Below are 18,392 nucleotides of genomic sequence, written 5' to 3' on the forward strand. Positions count from 1 at the left end.
ATCATGTTGTCATCCATATATATATACACTACAAGAAAAATCGATATTACCGACGGCCAAAATCTGTCGATAATGGTCAAAATCCGTCGCTAAATCAACATTATCGACGGTCAAAAATCTGTCAGCAAAATGTTTGTCGGTAAAATTTTACCGACGAAAATCATGTTCCGTCGGTAATTACCGACGGAAATCATGTTCCGTCGGTAATTACCGACGAAAAAATCCATCGGTAAATCTGTCGGTAATTATCGACGAAAAAATCCGTCGTTAAATCTGTCGATAATTACCGACGAAAAAATCCGTCGGTAAAATCTGTCGATAATTACCGACAGAAAAATCCGTCGGTAATTACCGACCAAAAAATCCGTCGGTAATTACCAAAAAATTCGTCGGTAAATTATTTGCACTGTTCATCTTCTTCCTCCTCCCTCGGTTAATTTTTTTATTTCATTTTCTTCTTCTTCCTCTTCTTCTTCTTTTTCTCCTTCTTCTTCTTCTTCTCCTTCATCTTCATCTTCTCCTTCTTCCTCTTCTTCTTCTCCTTCTTCCTCTTCTTCTCCTCTTTCTCCTTATTCTTCTTCTCCTTCTTCTTCTCTTTCTCCTTTTTTTCTTCTTCTTCTCTTCTCCTTTTCCTTCTTTTCTTCTTCTTCTCGTCTTCTTATAAGGAGATTTGGGCGGGAAAATTCCCGCTTCTTTTACCGACGGATAAATCTGTCGGTAAATTCGTCGATAAAAAAAAAAAAAATTATTGACGGATTTTACCGACGGATTTTGAGTTATATAAGTATCGACAAATTTACAGACGGACAAATCCATCGATAATTCAAATTTTGGGCGGGAAAATTTATGCTTCTTTTACCGACGGATTTTTCCGTCGGTAATTTAAATTTGGGCGTGAAATTTTCCACTTCTTTTACCGATGGAAAAATCTGTCGGTAAAAAAAATTTGAATTACCGAAGGATTTTATCGACGGATTTTTCTGTCGATAAATAAAATTTGTGTTACCGACGGATTTTTCCGTCGATAATTAAAATTTAAGAATCTGTCGGTAAAATTCGTCGGTAATTCAAATTTACCGACAAAAATATATCCGTCGGTAATTTTAGTTTTTTTTGTAGTGATATATATATATATATATATATATATATATATATATATATATATATATACATATTAATACCCATACTAAATATAAAAAACACTAAATGATACAATTCTTTGTTGAGCCTCACCGCCGGGTTCTAAACTAATACAGGTGTAGATACACCATAGGTGTAGGTACACCATTGTCCACTAGACTCTGCAACTCCTTGCTTTGTAGGAAATCCTCCATAGTTATTAACAAAAAATCATAATGATCATCAAATTTGGGAATGGCGAGCTACACAAATTATGAGGTTGACATCTCACTTGGTAAATAGTAAGTATAGTTTAGGCTTCTCAAAAAAATTAGTCACTTAACGATTGGATCTTCTCCAGAAACTCATCCACGGATTAAACTAGGTTTAACAATCATGGGATGTGCAAGGCAAATGTACCCACGAATGCTCACAAGCAGTTGTAAGTTGCATTGCATTATTTGATAAATAAAAACGACTATTTAAAGAGCCACACACACTAAAAACTGACTTAATCACATTATTGGGAACTAGCCTACATATTAAGAGCAAGTTTTGCACCAGTACTAACAAAAAACAAACATAAAAACAAATGATAAACTAAAGTACTAACAAAAAACAAACATAAAAACAAATAATAAACTAAAACAAAACCTAACATTATTAAGATCATATTGATTCTAAGTAATATTCAACTAGATATTTTAAATAACGATTTTTAAGCTTTGTGAATGAAAAAAGAAGAAAAGAAACTTGTGAAAGATAATCAATGTAGTTTTTCAACAGAATTTAGTTGACTAAAAATAGTAATAAAAAATATCAGTATAAATTGCTCAACTTTCCATGTGATTATAAACTAGAGTGACCTATTCCAAAAAAAATATTGCACTCCTGAGAGCTTTGTCAATCAAAAATGGTAGACCACGACTAAAATAGTTGGCCCTCACACAAAAATATATAAGGAAGATGTCATAGTTTTCAAAAGAAAAATAATTCAAGCATAAAAAATCTGTCGAATAAAACAACAACCTATGACTTCACTTGGGGACAAACATTTAAAACGAAGAAAACCTATAAAAGAGCCTAAAAGAACTAGTTTAAAATAAGTCAAATACCTTTCATAAGTTATAGTTATTCGAGGAAAAAGATTAAAGAGATTTAACAACTTATGGAAGAGATGAAAACACTCTTTTTAGTTTAAAACTAAGTTATGGGTAAACTTAAATAATAAACAAAGATATTATTTTTAATCTAAAATCTCACCCAGGTTATTTGTCCGAAGTTGTTATTAATATTAATTAACAACTTTTATATCACTTGTATGTCCTTCAAAGAAAAACATTGGAAAACTTTGATAATAATGAATCATACAAACAAATCTATATGAAAAATTAAAACATCATCTTCAAAATGATAAAAGCAAGGTTTTTATGAATATTTTTCCTTATATATATTCATGTTCTTTTCTTCAAATATATGACTCATCACAACTTGAAAGTTCCAACTCTATTTCCATGAGAGGCATTTACATCTCAATACAAAATCAAAACAAAACAAAATTGTGTTGTACAGGGCCGGAGTACCCTATAAGGTACACGACCTAGCCAAGTACATGTCGACCCTCTTTGATTACGTATTCATTAGCATTTATTCTTTCACACATCAGACTGACTTTGGCATCAGAGTGTCTTTTGTAGGGATCTCGCCCTTTTTTGTGATGTTTAAGGACTAGTACATTCCGAGTTCGAGGACGTGGACCCCTTCACGCTTTCTAGGAGACTTTGCAGAGTATACCTCAGTCTTGCAAGAATAATTAGTGCCCACTGTGGGGTTGATATATATTTTGGGAAGAAGAAGTTGTGAAGACTTGAAGACTTGAGAAATGGTGTCCACCAAGAGCAAAGTAGTAGAAGCAAGAGGATCCAAAACCTCAACTAACATACCCACTATCCTTGAAGTGCAAGAAAAGGTGCAACAAGAGTTTGCTAATTGTAAAAAATAGAATGTTGAGAAGATGGAAGCTTTAAGATAAGAGAACACAAGGTTTAAGAGGAGGATTAAGGCTGAAAAGCAAGCAAAGGGAAAGGAAGTTGATGATATTGTACATACAAGGCCAAGAACCATTTCTAAAGAAATGGTCGTTAATGAACAAAAGCAGAGAGTGCCTAACCCCAAGGACTAGGGGTGTAACCCACAACTCCTCAACATCAAAGAGCAATCGCAGGCACCCCTTCATCGATGAAATTACCGAAATCCCCCTTCCTAAACAATGAAAGGCTCTCTCGGTTTGTTATGACATCACCTTTGATCCTGACGAGTACATGTCCATGTACACCAATCAAATCAGCCTTTACTCAACTAATGATATCTTCCTGTTTAAGGTATTTTCTTCCACTTTGCGAGGACTAGCTATAGACTGGTTCACTAACCTCCTACAGTTTTCCATTTACTGTTTTGATACGTTGACTTCATCCTTCACGACCCATTTTCAAACAAGTTGTCGACATGATGTTACCTCCCTCTCCCTCCTCAACATAAGGAAAAAAGCAAGGAGAAAGTCTTTGAGAGCCTTTATTGATAGATTTGGAATGGTTGCTTTCAAGGTGAAAATTTTGAACCTTGAAATCATATTGCACTACATGATTAATGGCTTGCAGGTAGGGCCATTTGCTAATGAGTTGTGCATGAAACCTCCAACCAATATGAGTTGAGACAACGAGCTGCCAAGTTCATGCGAGTGGAAGATATGAAGTAGTACAAGAAAAATATCAAAATTGACATTACACCAACTAAGAAGAAGGAGGTTGACATGGCACTCGTTCCCAAGAGCAATGTTTGCCCACGAGAACGTAAATTTGTGCGATACTAGCACTATGAACCCCTTAAAGCCCCTAGATCATGCATCTTAGAGGAAGATTTACAAGTTGACCTTATCCCGCAGTCAGGAAAATTCCAAAGCCCGTCTAATGTTGACATGAAAAGTATTGCAAGTACCACCACAATAATAGGAACACAACTGACAAACGCATAACCTTAGAGACAAGGTAGAAAAACTTATACGGGTCAAACATCTTAGGCGTTTGTTAGAAGAGAGGATGAAAGAGCATCAAAGGTTGGGTACTGCAAGTATGATGACAAGAAAGACGAAAGAAGGGATAGAGACATATAGGAAAGAAGAGAGAAACCAACAAGATAAAATGATAGATGACATTATCAATAGGATAACAGACCACCTCTAAGAGGCGTAACCAATACCATATCTGGAGAATTTGATGGGGGAGGCTCCTCATCAATAAAAAAGAAGCACTTGAGAGTCGTACAATTAGTACACACAGTATCATGCAAGTACAGAAAGAGCATGTCATCAATCATGTTCACTAACTTCGACTTCCAATGAGTTAACCCAAATCAAGATGACCCATGGTCATTACTATGAAAATGGAGAATTTTGCGATGAAAAAGATATTATTCGATCAAGGCAATTTAGTAGACATTCCTTATGATAAACCGATATACGACTTCTTTGGGAAAGAGTAGCAACAAGAGAGTATATCGACCTCCATACCACGTTTGGAGAAGGAAATACAACCAAAACAATATTGGTTTGATACCTAGTAAATGATGCACATACGTCTTACAACGTACAACTAGGGCGGTCATCGTTGAATATGCTTGGAGCCGTGGTCTCTACTCCCCATGTTGCCATGAAGTTTTCATCAGTTTTAGAGGACATAATTATAGTGCATGGAGATCAAAATCGGCCAGAGAATGTTATGTAGCCAATTTAAAGTTATTGTTCCCTCTGCTAAGTACCAACAATATTAAGAAGGCCCAAGTAAGCAGCATAGCCATGGAAGGAGAAGACCTCAACCCGCAGGTAAACAATGATGCATGGATGGAGCCCGTTGGAGAAACCAAAGTCTTTCCCTACCAGAGGAAAGGCGAAATTTGAAGATTGACCGCCAATACCAACTTATTTGCATGGACAACGACTAATATCCCAAAAGTTGACCCCAAAATAGAGTCGCATCGTCTATCCGTTCTCAGAGGAGCCAAATTGATTTTTCAAGAGAAGAGGAAGTAGGAGAAGAAAAAAGGCAAGGTTCCAAGGTTGAGGCTGACAAGTTGTTAAAGGTTAGGTTTGTGAAAGAAGCAAGATATATGACATGGCTTGCCAATGTCGTGTTGATTAAAAAGCAAGTGGAATGACGTATGTGAATAGACTATACAGATCTCAACAAAGCATGTCCCAAAGATGCGTACCTCTTACCAGACATTGTCCGATTAATAGATGGTGTTGTTGGTCACAATCAAACTACAATAAAATTTCCATGGCAAAAGATGATAAGATGAAGATCGTCTTCATCACAAATAATACAAAATATTATTATGGGGTCATGCCTTTTGTACTAAAAAATGTTGAAGCAACGTACCACAAATTGATGGACAAGGTACTCAACCATTTGATTAGAAAGAACGTAAAGGTATATGACGACGATATGGTCGTTAAGTCTCCAACCTTGGCCCAACACTCTCAAGACCTATTTGAGGTCTTCTTAGCCTTAAGATCATATAACTTGCGATATATGGGTATTGAAGCCAACCCAAAGAAGTGCCAAGAAATGATTGAGATGACAAGTTCCAAAGACGCGAAAGAGATACAACGCCTTATTAAGAGATTAATAACAATATCACAGTTTTTACCGAGATTAGTAAATACAACAAGACAACTCAAACCTTACTCTCAAAAGTCACTCCATCATCATCAAAATCGAATATCAAATACAGAAGATCCTACAATAATCAAACCTAGCTATTCGAATGTCTTCATGATTTGTTGAATTGTTAGAATTCAACATCCAATATGAGCCACGAGGGTTGATAAAAGAACAATGCCTAGCCGATTTTGCTAGTCGCCCGACAACCCTAATGATCGACTACTACCCAAACCCTCACCTACGCTTATGTTAGAACCACTAGATGACATACTTCAGAATACTTGATTCCTTTGTATTTTTGTTACGAAGTTAGTAGAGAAAGATATCAGCAGCAAAAGAAAATTTAAAGAACTTGGTGAGGAATGATTTATAGAAATGCACCGCAATGTTTCACCTTCCCACCCCATCCCATGCCAACAGTCGTGAACCCTCACCAACATTCACGTTAGAACCTCTGAATGACATACCTTAGAGTACTTGGCTCCCTTGTATTTTTGTTATGAAGTTTGTAGAGAAAGATATCAACAACAAAAGAAAACTCAGAGAACTTAGTGAGAAATGAGACAAATCAAACATTATTTATAGAAATGCACCGCAACATTTCACCTTCCCACCCCATCCCATGCCAACAGTCACGAGCCTTTAAAAAAAGTCCAATCATCACAACTCTTCAACTTCCAAAAGCTACCTTGATTCTAGCAAAACCTTGAACACCATATGCTCGTGTCCCATCAATCAAGACTGATTATCAGGTACATATGACATACATGTCCTTCCCAAACATATCAAACCTCTTTGTCGCTTTAGCTCCTTGAGGTTAGAAGACTATAATACCTATAGGTAGAGCTGTCAAAATGGGTTGGAACCCGCGAGCCAACCCGGCTCACAACGGGTTTGGGTCGGGTTAGGTTGAAATTTTTTTACAAATTTCAATACGGGTTGATTTTTGACCCGGCTCATTTAGAACCCGACTCATTCGGGTTGAACCCGTGGTGAGCCGGGTTGGCTCACCAACCTGTAGATAAAAGGGTCACACAAGTGTTTTTTTTTATTAAGTTGGGTTTTACATTTGGGTCATGTTAGGTTGTTTTTTTATCCAACACATAAATAATTTGTATTTTTTTTATTTTGGTTTGTATTTGGATTGTACTAAAGTTTATTTAGATTTTAATTAGAATTACAATGTAGTTTTGACTGAAAGGAAAAATAAAAAAATAATATTTTTTTTAATTAAGTGAACCCGTGAGCCAACCCGTTTAATCCGCCAACCCGTGGTGGGCCGAGCCAGGTTCGAATATTTTTGGCTCGTTAAAAAGTGAGTCGGGTTGGGTTGACTCACTAAATCATCAACCCGTGGTGGGTCGAGCCGGGTTACCCGTTTTGACAACTCTACCTATAGGGCCATACGACAAAAGAAATACCATTTTTTTTTGCAAAAACTTCAAAAGTCGACATCTAGGTACGTGTGACCGCTCCCTTGAGTCTTCAACATGTGACATGTTAAAATTGGGGGCTAGTATGTTGTATAGGCTCGGAGTACCCCATAAGGTAACGACCTAACTGAATATATGTTGACCCTCTAGGACGACATGTACTTGAACTACGCCAACAGACCAAGCTGACATGACTACCATTCATAATAGTTAAATCTGAGGTTAATCATCTTAATCTAATTATCAGGTAATTAGGTTACTTAAACCAAAGCCCAAACAAGTAAGGTCCATGAACCATAGTATAAAAGACATATTTTACAAAGTACATTAATTACGTATTCATTAATATTTATTTTCTGACACCTCATATTGACTTTGGCATTTGAGTATCTTTTGCAAGGACTTTTTTCTGTTTATGACATTCGAGAACGAGTACCTTCTGACTTCGAGAATGTGGACCCTTTAACACTTTCTAAGAGACTCTGCAGGGTATACCTCAATCTTCCAAGAATAAAAACATTTGTTGCAAAGACCTCACAAGGGATAAAGATATGTTGTATATCCAAAATTAAATAAACGTTGTTCTCCACAAACAATTTTAAAGTAAACATCAAAATCCAAAATTTGTTGTAAAGTGAGAGAATATTTTGTTCTCTCTAGCTCGCTCACAAAGAGGATGTCAAATACAAACCAAACTTGTTAAACCACAAACCAATGTGGTATCCTCAATTAAAAGAGATCCCATGGTATAGAGATCATACAAATCACAAAATTATGATTTACTAAATGTATACATGCTCCACAAATTCTAAGCTAAATTATAATAAAAACTTTAACAAAATATCAACTGCGGAATTTCCAACATGAATTTCATTCGGAAATTGAAATACCTGCCTAATAATGCTCATTTAATCTGATTAAGGTAAGGTGTGCATATAAAACATAGAAAATGCATGCCCAACCTATCTTTTGAATACAAGAAAAACCTTTAAATGAGAGAACTCTTAAATAAGTATTTTAAAGTGTATTCATACTTCATCTCTCACGGCTTAAGTTATACAAAACAGGATTGACCAATATTTCATTCAAACCCAATATTCAAAGGAATAAACATCTAACGCAATCTCTTCAAAGTAAAAACTGATGATCCCCTTTAAATGACTTAAAATTGTATTGATGAAAAAAAAAATGTATATCTCATCTTCTGAGACATAACCTAAATGAACAAAGTTTCCTAAGGTACTCTATTCATCTCTAAGCCGCATAATTGAGCAGCTCTACAGCATAAATTACAACGAATTTCCTATACCGATAATTTAGGAAGAAATTTGTTGAATCTGCAAAAGCAATGAGTTGAAAATTTTAAGAATATAAATAAAATCCTTTCCCGAGGATCTAAAATTGCATCCCAATTCTTCCTCATAGTAGGTATTTTATGTCTTTTAGTAGGTATTTATGTCTTTCACTCAGACAAAATGATGAGTCGGGTAATGATACTCGTAACCATTATAATCATAATAAAGCCTTTCTCCCTTGTAAATGTCACGAGTAGCAACCAAAAACACCCTGCATTCACCACCAACATTGTATCTCACACATTTGCAGTTTAGTTTCTTCCTACCTTCCCTGCATCACAATTGGTTTAGTGTTAAATACAATAAATTAAGAATTAGCAATATCAGTACATGAAAATTAAAAAAAGTAAGTTTGAATCTGAAAATGTTCATCTCTTTAAAGAGAATTCTAAAGCCAAACAATTTATACATTGAATTGCAAGAAGTATGTGAACATGAGAGAAGGAATCTTAAGTGAAATGATCCATTTAATTTGTTCCCCCTATACTCTTGTTGTAATTCTTATGTTCAAGACTTGGTAGGAGATAAACAAGACACGCTTACTGTGTATGATTGTTTATGCCACTTATAAAGCGAGCGATGTTTCCACGTTTATCAGCACAGATAACAAGACTTTGAGAACTTTCTCTTCCAAGAAGAAGGGTCATCATGCTGTCACAATCATCACGTTCCCGGTTATGAAGGTAATCCACATCGCCACAGTATTCAGCAACAATTGTCATATCCTTGATTAGGTCATCAGCCTCAACAGTATAGCTAGAGAGCACAATCACGAAAAGTCATTAAGATTTCACAAGTTGATTTCCTATTTCACGGTGATGAGTTCAAGATGGTACCCTTGACACGAATCATAAATAACCATAAAGGGAGGGAATTCGCCTCGTTTAGACATAGCAATGCAGTGTTCTACGGTCTCCAAGTCTTCCTTGGAAAGAATCTAAAAGAGCAAACAATAAAAATATTTAATCAAACAAGAATACAACAAGGGAAATGTGCATACTTAATTAATTAGCCTGTTTGAAACAGCTCCATTTCTAAGGATACAAAATCTAAAGAAAAATGATTGGCTGAAACCTGCATGTCACCGTTTTCCAGTTCGGCTCGATTCGCAGATCTAGGAGCCATTCCAGGCAAGTATGTGAGGTGATCACAGAATTCTATACTTAATGCTGTTAAAGCAGAAGCAAGGGAACCCATCTGTTTCAATCTCTGTGTAGGATCTTTTGTAGGAACAAATGGTAACAATCTCCTTTTTTTCTTATGTAATACCAGAGGTCTTGAACGTTTCCTACGCTTCTTGGCATCTATAAGTTGAAAACAATAAATCAAGAAAATAAAATTTCCAATCAGATATCACGAGTTTAGGATTATATAGACATTCAACAAAGTTAAGGCATAGGTATACTGAAAAGTTCCCGCTACAAACTACCTGAATATTAAGAATATGATCATTTATTCTAAAAGTATCTAAAAGTATTTTTCTTTTGCCTCCTTTGCTAAGAAAAAACACCACATAAAGATTCATGGTACATCCATCCAGTGTGAATTAGAAACAAACATGAAATAAGAAGTGTTTGCTAGTCTAGCAAACAAAAGAAAACAAGAATATATTTAATCAAAAAATTAAGCAAATATTGAAACTAACATGCATCATTTATTCTGCACCCTTCATTACTTGTAATGAAAATGAAGAGCTCACTTAAATGCAGAGTGTACGAAACATTTTTTCCAAGAAGCCAAAGTCTTTCTAGTTTACATGAAAAGTTGTTGTAGTAACTTTATCTGTAGCCAAATGACATATCGTTTTCAAATCAATCTAAATTCACAATATATCGTTTACTACTTCCACAATCTACTTATAAAAAATCATGACTCCACCATTCATTTTTATTTTTCTCATTCCTTGTAAACATTAACTGTGCCGTCAAGAAATGTTTAGAGCCTTTTGTTGTATCTATTCCAAATATCATTGTACTTTTACTTCTCTACGGGGGCTCAAATTAAACCATTCAGGTTATGCTTCAAAAAAGAATAATATCATGACATTGGTTAAAAAAACATCAATCCCATACACTGAAATTTGACCTAACTGCTACTAATTTTGTTCGGTGTTAGCTGCAATTTATATAAACATTAGGAGTTTCACATAACTTTTAAATTTAAGGGGGCATCTGTGCATTTTCATACAAAGCCAGGGGTGTGTGTTAAACAAGTGTGAAAAACTACCTAATCCAACATCCACACAGAATTTGCAAAGGATTTCAAACGATGATTATCATTTTACTGTTTAAGAACCCCGTGAGAAAAGACTACTGTAATTACTACTAAACCTTTAGACATTTGATGGCCTCTTTTGCCTTCAAACAATAGGTTTCAGATAGACATTGCATGAGGCAGATTGCCCCAAAATCTGCAATCTCACAAAAATATGAATCTTTTCATCCGCTTCACCTGTAACTTTCAAATTCTCATGCCAAAGAAAACAAAATACGAGTCTTCTCATCCAATATCATGTTTCTTCAATTCGATCTTAATGCCAGGATCATGAAAAAGAAAGGCATATAATGCGAAACAAAAATAACTTTAATGATACTTGTTCATTCAACTAACAGCCACAATAATTGCAGTTACCATTAATTTGTCTATTTATGATATCTTCACAAGCACAATTCAATTTAACCATCCATTTGGTAATATCATCAATAAACTCCACAATCTAAAGCAAATCAAACTAAAAGTTTCCAAAGCTATGAAAACATCAGTACTCCCATATCCTAAGTAATTCAAAAAGAAACAATCCACAACCATGGAACGGGCATTCCACAAGGCTCAAGTATATTAAGTCCCACGAAAGCATGCATGCTGCGTTCAGAGAATGTTAGTACAAATTCCAAAAGATCATTATATGGACTCATTACATTGTATATCACTATTAAACTTCAAATACAAAAGCTAAATAATACACATAATTAATGAGCCGATCTTTTATGTTCAATTATTTTTTTCATATATGAATGACCGAAAACAAACACTCCACATTACAACCACAAACCAAAAGTAAATTGGAAACACAATTCAATTCACTCGATACATGTTTTCTGAATGATTGTTAAAACAAGGATTTTGACAAAAAGATAAAGAGTAAATAACAGATAACAATCAGCAAACAAAAGAAACATGTCTGTAATTAATTATTACCCTGAGAAGAACTCTTGTCATCAGCATAAAAATAACTCCTCCGAATCCCGAAGAAATCAATTATCCTCTTCTGCGAGAAAGCTGAAACAGGCAGACACAATGCGACATTCATAATAAAAATAAAGAAAAAGGTTCAACAAAAACACAGCAGAAAGAAACACGTGAAGAGAAGTAAAAGAATCCCTTACTCCGCACTCTCTTCCCTCCCTGACACTTGGGACAAAGCCACGATCCAATCGGAATTCTCACGACAATCGGCCTCACGCATTTCATGTGGAAGCCTCTGTCGCATTTGTCGCAGAGAAGCAGCTCCTCCGACAGCTCACCGGAACCGCATTGCTCGCACAACAGGTCACTGTAAGTCTCTCTTTCCACCACCGCGTACTGGGCGCGCGCCATAATGTCTGACATCAGCCGGTACTTCTTCGCCGGCGCCGAGTCATCGTGGAGCTGGCGCGAGGAGTCGTTGAGCTGAAACGGCGCCTGCGTGCGGCGGCTGAAGCCAACGTGCCTCTGAGCCGTAGGCGAAGAGCTGGCTGGAGCCATGGCGGATTGAGAAATTTTCGAAACCAAAAGTGCAGAATTGGAATTTATATTTTCGAGGAAACCGTTTTCCTGAGTTGGAGAGGGAGAGGAGAATGGTTGTGAGAACTGTGGCAACCAAAGGAAGGGGAAATGAGAAAAGTAAAAAAAAAAAAATAGAAAAAATAATTAAGAAAATAATCTCCCAAATAAATTTGTTTGTGTGTTTTGTTTATTTGTGTTCCTTCTTCCTCTTCTTTTCTACTCGCTCTCGCGAGAGAGTGTAGCTACGAGCCATGACGTGGAGCATTGTTAGTGGTGTAGCTGTCGTGCTTAAGACCCTTGCACTAATTTTCATGATACATTGTTCCGAGTTTTTCACCAAGTCGTAGCCGTTTCAGTACACTAAGACTAAAATGTCCCTGTTAATCGGTCAACGCTTACCTGATTTTATTTTTAATTATTTTTTCCTGCAAAATTTAATTTTAAATATGAGATAATATTTTAGTGATAATTATTAAATAAAAACGGTCTGCACTAAATTGTATTCCAAAACAAAATTAATAATTCTATGGCTGTTAAGATTTTTCAGAATTTTCATTACTCTTTTGGATTTTGCAAAGAATTCTTTTTTAAAATTTAAAACAGCATTATTTATTTATTATTATTTATATTTATATATTTTACTTCATATTAATTAATTACATATTTATTTATTTTGATGTATAAATGAAATAGAAAAATAAAATAAAAAATATAAATGTTTTATTAAAATAAAAACTAATGTCTTTAGTTTATTGTATTTCTTAATTTTGAAAAAACACTTAAAAAAAATGAACTCAGAGAAAATATTGTATCTTCAGAAACTTTTAATGCTCTTCTTCATTAATTATATTTATTTATTATAAGTTGTAAATCATAAATGAATTTCATTAAATAAGAACTCACATCTCTGTTTGTTTATAAGAGCATTTGAATGTTTTTTCACCTAAATTTAAATAAATACTTCAATCTTTCTATTTTCATATAATTTTAAATAAGTTACATTATTATTACTTCCTATAGTATTTTCTTTCTATCGTATCATAATTATTTTTTTCTCTTTGTATTAATTAAATTAAGGGTACAATAAAAAAGCATGTTATTTTAAAAGTTAAAAAAAGATATGACAGAAAAGGAAATAGTTTGTTTAAGAAAGTACTCTATCAATCTTGCTTATATGTTTCAATAAATCCAATGAATATTAAAACATTTTAGAAAGAAAATTCAATGAAACTTAAAAAGAAACCAATTTTTCATATATATTTAACAACTTTAGAACAACTCTTTGTTTCCTTGTACCAATATTTACATACTAGTAGTCGAGTGTAGATAGTTTTGAAATGATCACTATAAAAAAAAGTATGATGAAATAAAAATCTTATGTTAATGAAAAACCACAAATTAACTATAACTTTGTCTATATATTTCATAATTTTAACTTTGTTTTGTATCTTTTGTAAAGTGTGTGTAACTTTTGTCACCATTTAATTTTTTTAATAATTTTAGTCAATAAAAGTTCAATTATTTATAATTTTGGTTCTTAAATTTTGTATACACAATTACAATTTCTTTTTTATTTTGATTTTTTTTTTTAAAGATTGGGAAGATTAATAGTTACATAGAATTGGTCTCTAATGAAATTTGACATCGATTAAATTTGGTTAAATATATTTTTTATCTTTTAACTTTTAGTGAAAATTGTAATTAATCTTTTTTTCATTTTTTAAACTTTAATCTAATTTAGTCTCTTAAATTTTAGATGCTATAAATTTAGTGTTTTAATCAAATTTTATTAATTTATTTTAAATTTTAAACGTATTTCAGAATAGTATTTGACTTACATTAAAATAAAAATATGTCATGTGTAAATAATTCAAAACCGTATTTCTTTCTGGATCCTTCAAATCAATCAATTTGTATGGATGGATAGTTAAACTTTTTCACGTTCCTTTGCAATGATTTAAGAAAATGAACGGATGATGTGAAATAGTATACAAAATTCATCCCTCGTAAACTGCAAAGATTTGTAACGATAAATAATGCTTTTCTTTTATCCATGATGTTTCAAATATCGGTAATAATATACATATTTTATTTTATTTTCTTCGTATACTTATGTATGTAATATTAAAAAATATATATTATTATTATTATTTTATTATATATAATAAAATAATATATATATATATATATAAATATAATAATAATAATAATTAAAATTAATCGTTATAATAATTAATTATAATAAAATAAATTATTAATAATAATTTTAAATAATAGTAATTATTATAAAAATAATAATACTAATTTAATATACTTTAATTTTTTATTATTTTTTTAATTTATCAAATAATAGTTTTTAAAATTTAATATTTTACTAATTTAAAAATTACTTCATATATTTATAAGGGTATTTTAGTAATTTTTAATTTTTATCTATTATAACCCTTTATTTTATTTATCATATCACTCGAATCATTCACTAACTCTCATAAAATTTATCTACAAAATAACTCACTTTATTTTCTAAATCTACACAAAACACACACATATTTATTTACTTAAATTTACACAAATCTATTTTCACACCCTACTTCAAATTCATCCCTTAAAGAAAACACAATCCAAATGTTATCCAAATATATGTTTTGAAACGTAAGAAAAAAATAGTTTAAATAATTAAATTCACAAAATTTATAAAATTGGGACACTACACTAATTTAAATTTCAAAAAAAAATAACTAACTTTAGTTTCCAGGAAAAGTTGAGGGAAAACAAGTATATTTAACCCCATATATTTTTAAAACTAAAAGTCAAACAAAATTGTGAACAAAATAAAATTTAAGGAACTGAAAAATCACAAAATTAAATTAAAATGAAAGTTAAAATTAATTAAAAATTAAGGGGCCGCAACAGTATAAGTAACTATATTAAGTATCCAAAATATAAACTTTATAAATATAAAAAAGAAAATCATAATTATAACAAAAATATTATACAGTGACCTGCACTTTAGTCTTGATGAGTTATGATTAATTATTTATATTACAACACAAAAATGGGGTTGGAGTCAACACACCTTCCCTCGAAAGTCAACAAACTACCATATATCTATTTTCTCCCATTAAATCAATTCAGTTCCAAACATGGTTTAATTCCAATCTTTCTTGTTTCTCAGCCTCACACCACAACCCTCTCTCTATTTCTCACCACACCAGATTATTTTCCCCCTCCGCATGGACCCGCCGGAGATTCCTTCCGGCGGAACCCCGCCGTCTAAAAAAGAGGTTCAGCTCCAGGGGCCTCGGCCGCCGCCTCTCAAAGTCAGGAAAGAATCGCACAAGATCAAGAAGCCGCCGCCGCACCCCGCAGCTCACCATCACTCTCACGCGCTGCCGGAGCAGAATCAGCCCCAACGGGAACCGGTGATAATCTACTCCGTCTCTCCTAGGGTCATCCACGTTAACCCCGGCGACTTCATGGACGTCGTGCAGCGCCTCACAGGAGCCGCCTCCGGCGAGGACCCACCAGTAAGAGCCGGGGACGTGTCGCCGGCGGCGAGGCTGGCCTCGATTGAGAAGACGAGTCCATCGGAAAGGGAGAAGGTTTTGCATAGCGGAAATGATGACTTGATGTGGATGTTAGATGAGGGAGTAGAGGTGGGTCAGTTTCCAGGGATATTGTCGCCGGAGCCGGGGACCTTGCCGCCGATTCCGGCTGTGTTTTCCCCGGCGAGAGAGGCGCTAACGGCGTCGTATTGGAACGAGTTTTCCCCGTCTTATTGGTCGCCGGCAAGTAGCTTTTTAGCGAGTCCGTCGGGGTTTCTTCCCATGGCCGTGGTGTCGCCGCAACCGTCCCCGAACCTGTTCAGCCTTTTCGACTAAAAATAGGTTTTTTTTCTTCACTTGGTTGTGGTGATTATTGAGAATTTTGACAGTAGTGGTGGTTCTTCTTCTACCTATAGTGCCACTGTTTTTGTACAACTTGTAGAAAAAGAAGACAAAGACTTTTCCATTTGCCAGCTTGGTTTTCTACTTCCACACAATTAATTATCATTATTATTATTATTATCATTATTTTTAACTCAGATGCTTTCTTCATTCACCTCTTTCTAATTTTGTTATTGATTTGTAATTTAACATTTGGACCCAACAGGTTGTATTTCACAAATTTCTAGTAATATATATTTTGACTCTTGTCATAGTTATTGTTTTTCATTCAAGAAAATATATAATTTGTTTTTGTTTTAGTGAAATATATGAATGCTAAGTGCTTTTCATTCTCATTCATTTCCTTGGAACAGACTTGGGATCTATCTATGTTGAATAGCTTATAGTGAAAAAAATACTTGATAAAAGTAAAATTAATTTGGAGTTGTTGTAGAAAAGGTGAATTTCATTTTTTTTAATAATTTTTACGATAAAATGTATTAATTGATTTGAAATGTTGGTATGGTATGGTTGGAGTGAGGTTTATTCTGGAAAATTAACAAATTTGGTCTTTGAATATGTAAATTTTCAGAACTTGTTTTCGTACTAACCATTTTTAGATTATACACTATTGAATTATGATTATACAATTGTTGGAAGCATGCGAAATAAGTAAACAGAGGGAACATTGATTGGCCATGTAATGCATACAAAACATAACCAATAAAATAGATATAAATAAGAAGAATCTTATTTTTCTTCACCACCTTTTACTCTACGCATGGCTTTCAAGTCTTCTTACTATCATTTATCTTTTTTTAATGAAGGATATCCTTTGCCAATAACTAAAATTTTATTCTTTGAATTACTGAAGTTTATTTAAGGATATCAACTGTTTGAATAAATGGTTTTTATACACTAAATTAGTGATTCAACTTTTGATTATGTAATTAGAAAATAAAATCATCTGGTAATTGTTTCATGTAACATTTTTCATCATTGCACCTTTCTTCAAGTTATTGTGACATATATTGAAGCATTGGCCACATCCCTTTCAAATTGCAAGAGTCAAGATCAAAGGATTTAGTATCAAAATTGGGAAATAACATAGGAGATTTAAAGACAACATAAAAAAAAATAGAGATAAAGAGTAAAATCCCACAACATTTTGAAAATTTGAAACATATTTATGTTATTTGTGACACCCCGACTACTATACTAAATAATTATTATTTGATAAAAAAAATATGGAATCAAATTTTTTTTTTTTCCATACGATTATCCTTGAGAGAACATTAATAATAACATAACTTCATATTCATATATGTAGTTTGCATCTATGTAATTGTTCATGAAATATTACAAAAATATATATTTGTTAAATATTAAGAGTCCTACATCAGAATAGAAGATTTTCTATATTTTTAACATCTCCTAAAGATATTAATAGAAATTATCCATGAGTCAATCTTCAGAAGATCCACCAATAATATCCTGAACAACTCTCACTGAGCAAGTTCCTCTTCTGCTCATGCAACAGGTACATATGAAAGAAAAATATGAAAGGAGTGAGGTCTTTATAAGCCTTAAATATCAATCTTAATAAACTCAACAAACAATGCAGACACCGGGGGCCTAGATTTGGACCTATAACCACCAAACTTGATCTTGTTTTACCAGACATATGGATCCATATTCATTTTTTGATGATCCAATCTGAACATCAAAAGTTGCTTTGGGAAGTGATTAGGTAGTTGAGTATTTCTCATAAAACATTGGTACAATCATAATTATTTCTTTCTCGAGAATACTGGCCATTCATCGGCTCACAAAAGAGATATATACTCACTACCTAACCTTGGCGATGCCGAGCAGGTATCGGATAGTTCCAAGTTTGGCCTATGAATATCCTAGTCCAGGGCGCTATTCTGAACTATCCAGATATTCACCTACTTGGTAAAACTTCCTTAGACCCCACCATGGTCCCTGCCTTTCATCCCGCAGTGTACCAAACTGTGACTTCCCAAATACAAACACTTTGACACTAGTTTAATCTCAACTTATTGAAACCAGACT

At 33.6% G+C, this 18,392-nt stretch overlaps 2 protein-coding genes across 2 annotated transcripts; one reads left to right on the forward strand and one right to left on the reverse strand.

The window, feature by feature from the left end:
• Positions 1 to 8,422: 8,422 nt before the first annotated feature.
• Positions 8,423 to 12,542, reverse strand: LOC114162816 (probable Histone-lysine N-methyltransferase ATXR5). The gene is made up of 6 exons (XM_028046794.1): positions 12,012 to 12,542; positions 11,824 to 11,904; positions 9,700 to 9,929; positions 9,462 to 9,562; positions 9,169 to 9,381; positions 8,423 to 8,896 (listed from the first exon to the last, which is right to left on the reverse strand). Exons 1-6 carry the CDS (start codon positions 12,367 to 12,369, stop codon positions 8,737 to 8,739), a joined length of 1,143 nt encoding a protein of 380 aa, XP_027902595.1. The 5' UTR covers positions 12,370 to 12,542; the 3' UTR covers positions 8,423 to 8,736.
• A 2,860-nt stretch (positions 12,543 to 15,402) lies between these two features.
• On the forward strand, positions 15,403 to 16,406 carry LOC114162539 (protein MKS1-like). Its single transcript, XM_028046461.1, has one exon. The coding sequence runs from the start codon at positions 15,624 to 15,626 to the stop codon at positions 16,269 to 16,271; it is 648 nt and encodes a 215-aa protein (XP_027902262.1). The 5' UTR covers positions 15,403 to 15,623; the 3' UTR covers positions 16,272 to 16,406.
• Positions 16,407 to 18,392: the final 1,986 nt, after the last annotated feature.

Source organism: Vigna unguiculata, chromosome 9, assembly GCF_004118075.2.
Source record: "Vigna unguiculata cultivar IT97K-499-35 chromosome 9, ASM411807v1, whole genome shotgun sequence".
In the NCBI taxonomy this organism is placed as follows: domain Eukaryota; kingdom Viridiplantae; phylum Streptophyta; class Magnoliopsida; order Fabales; family Fabaceae; genus Vigna; species Vigna unguiculata.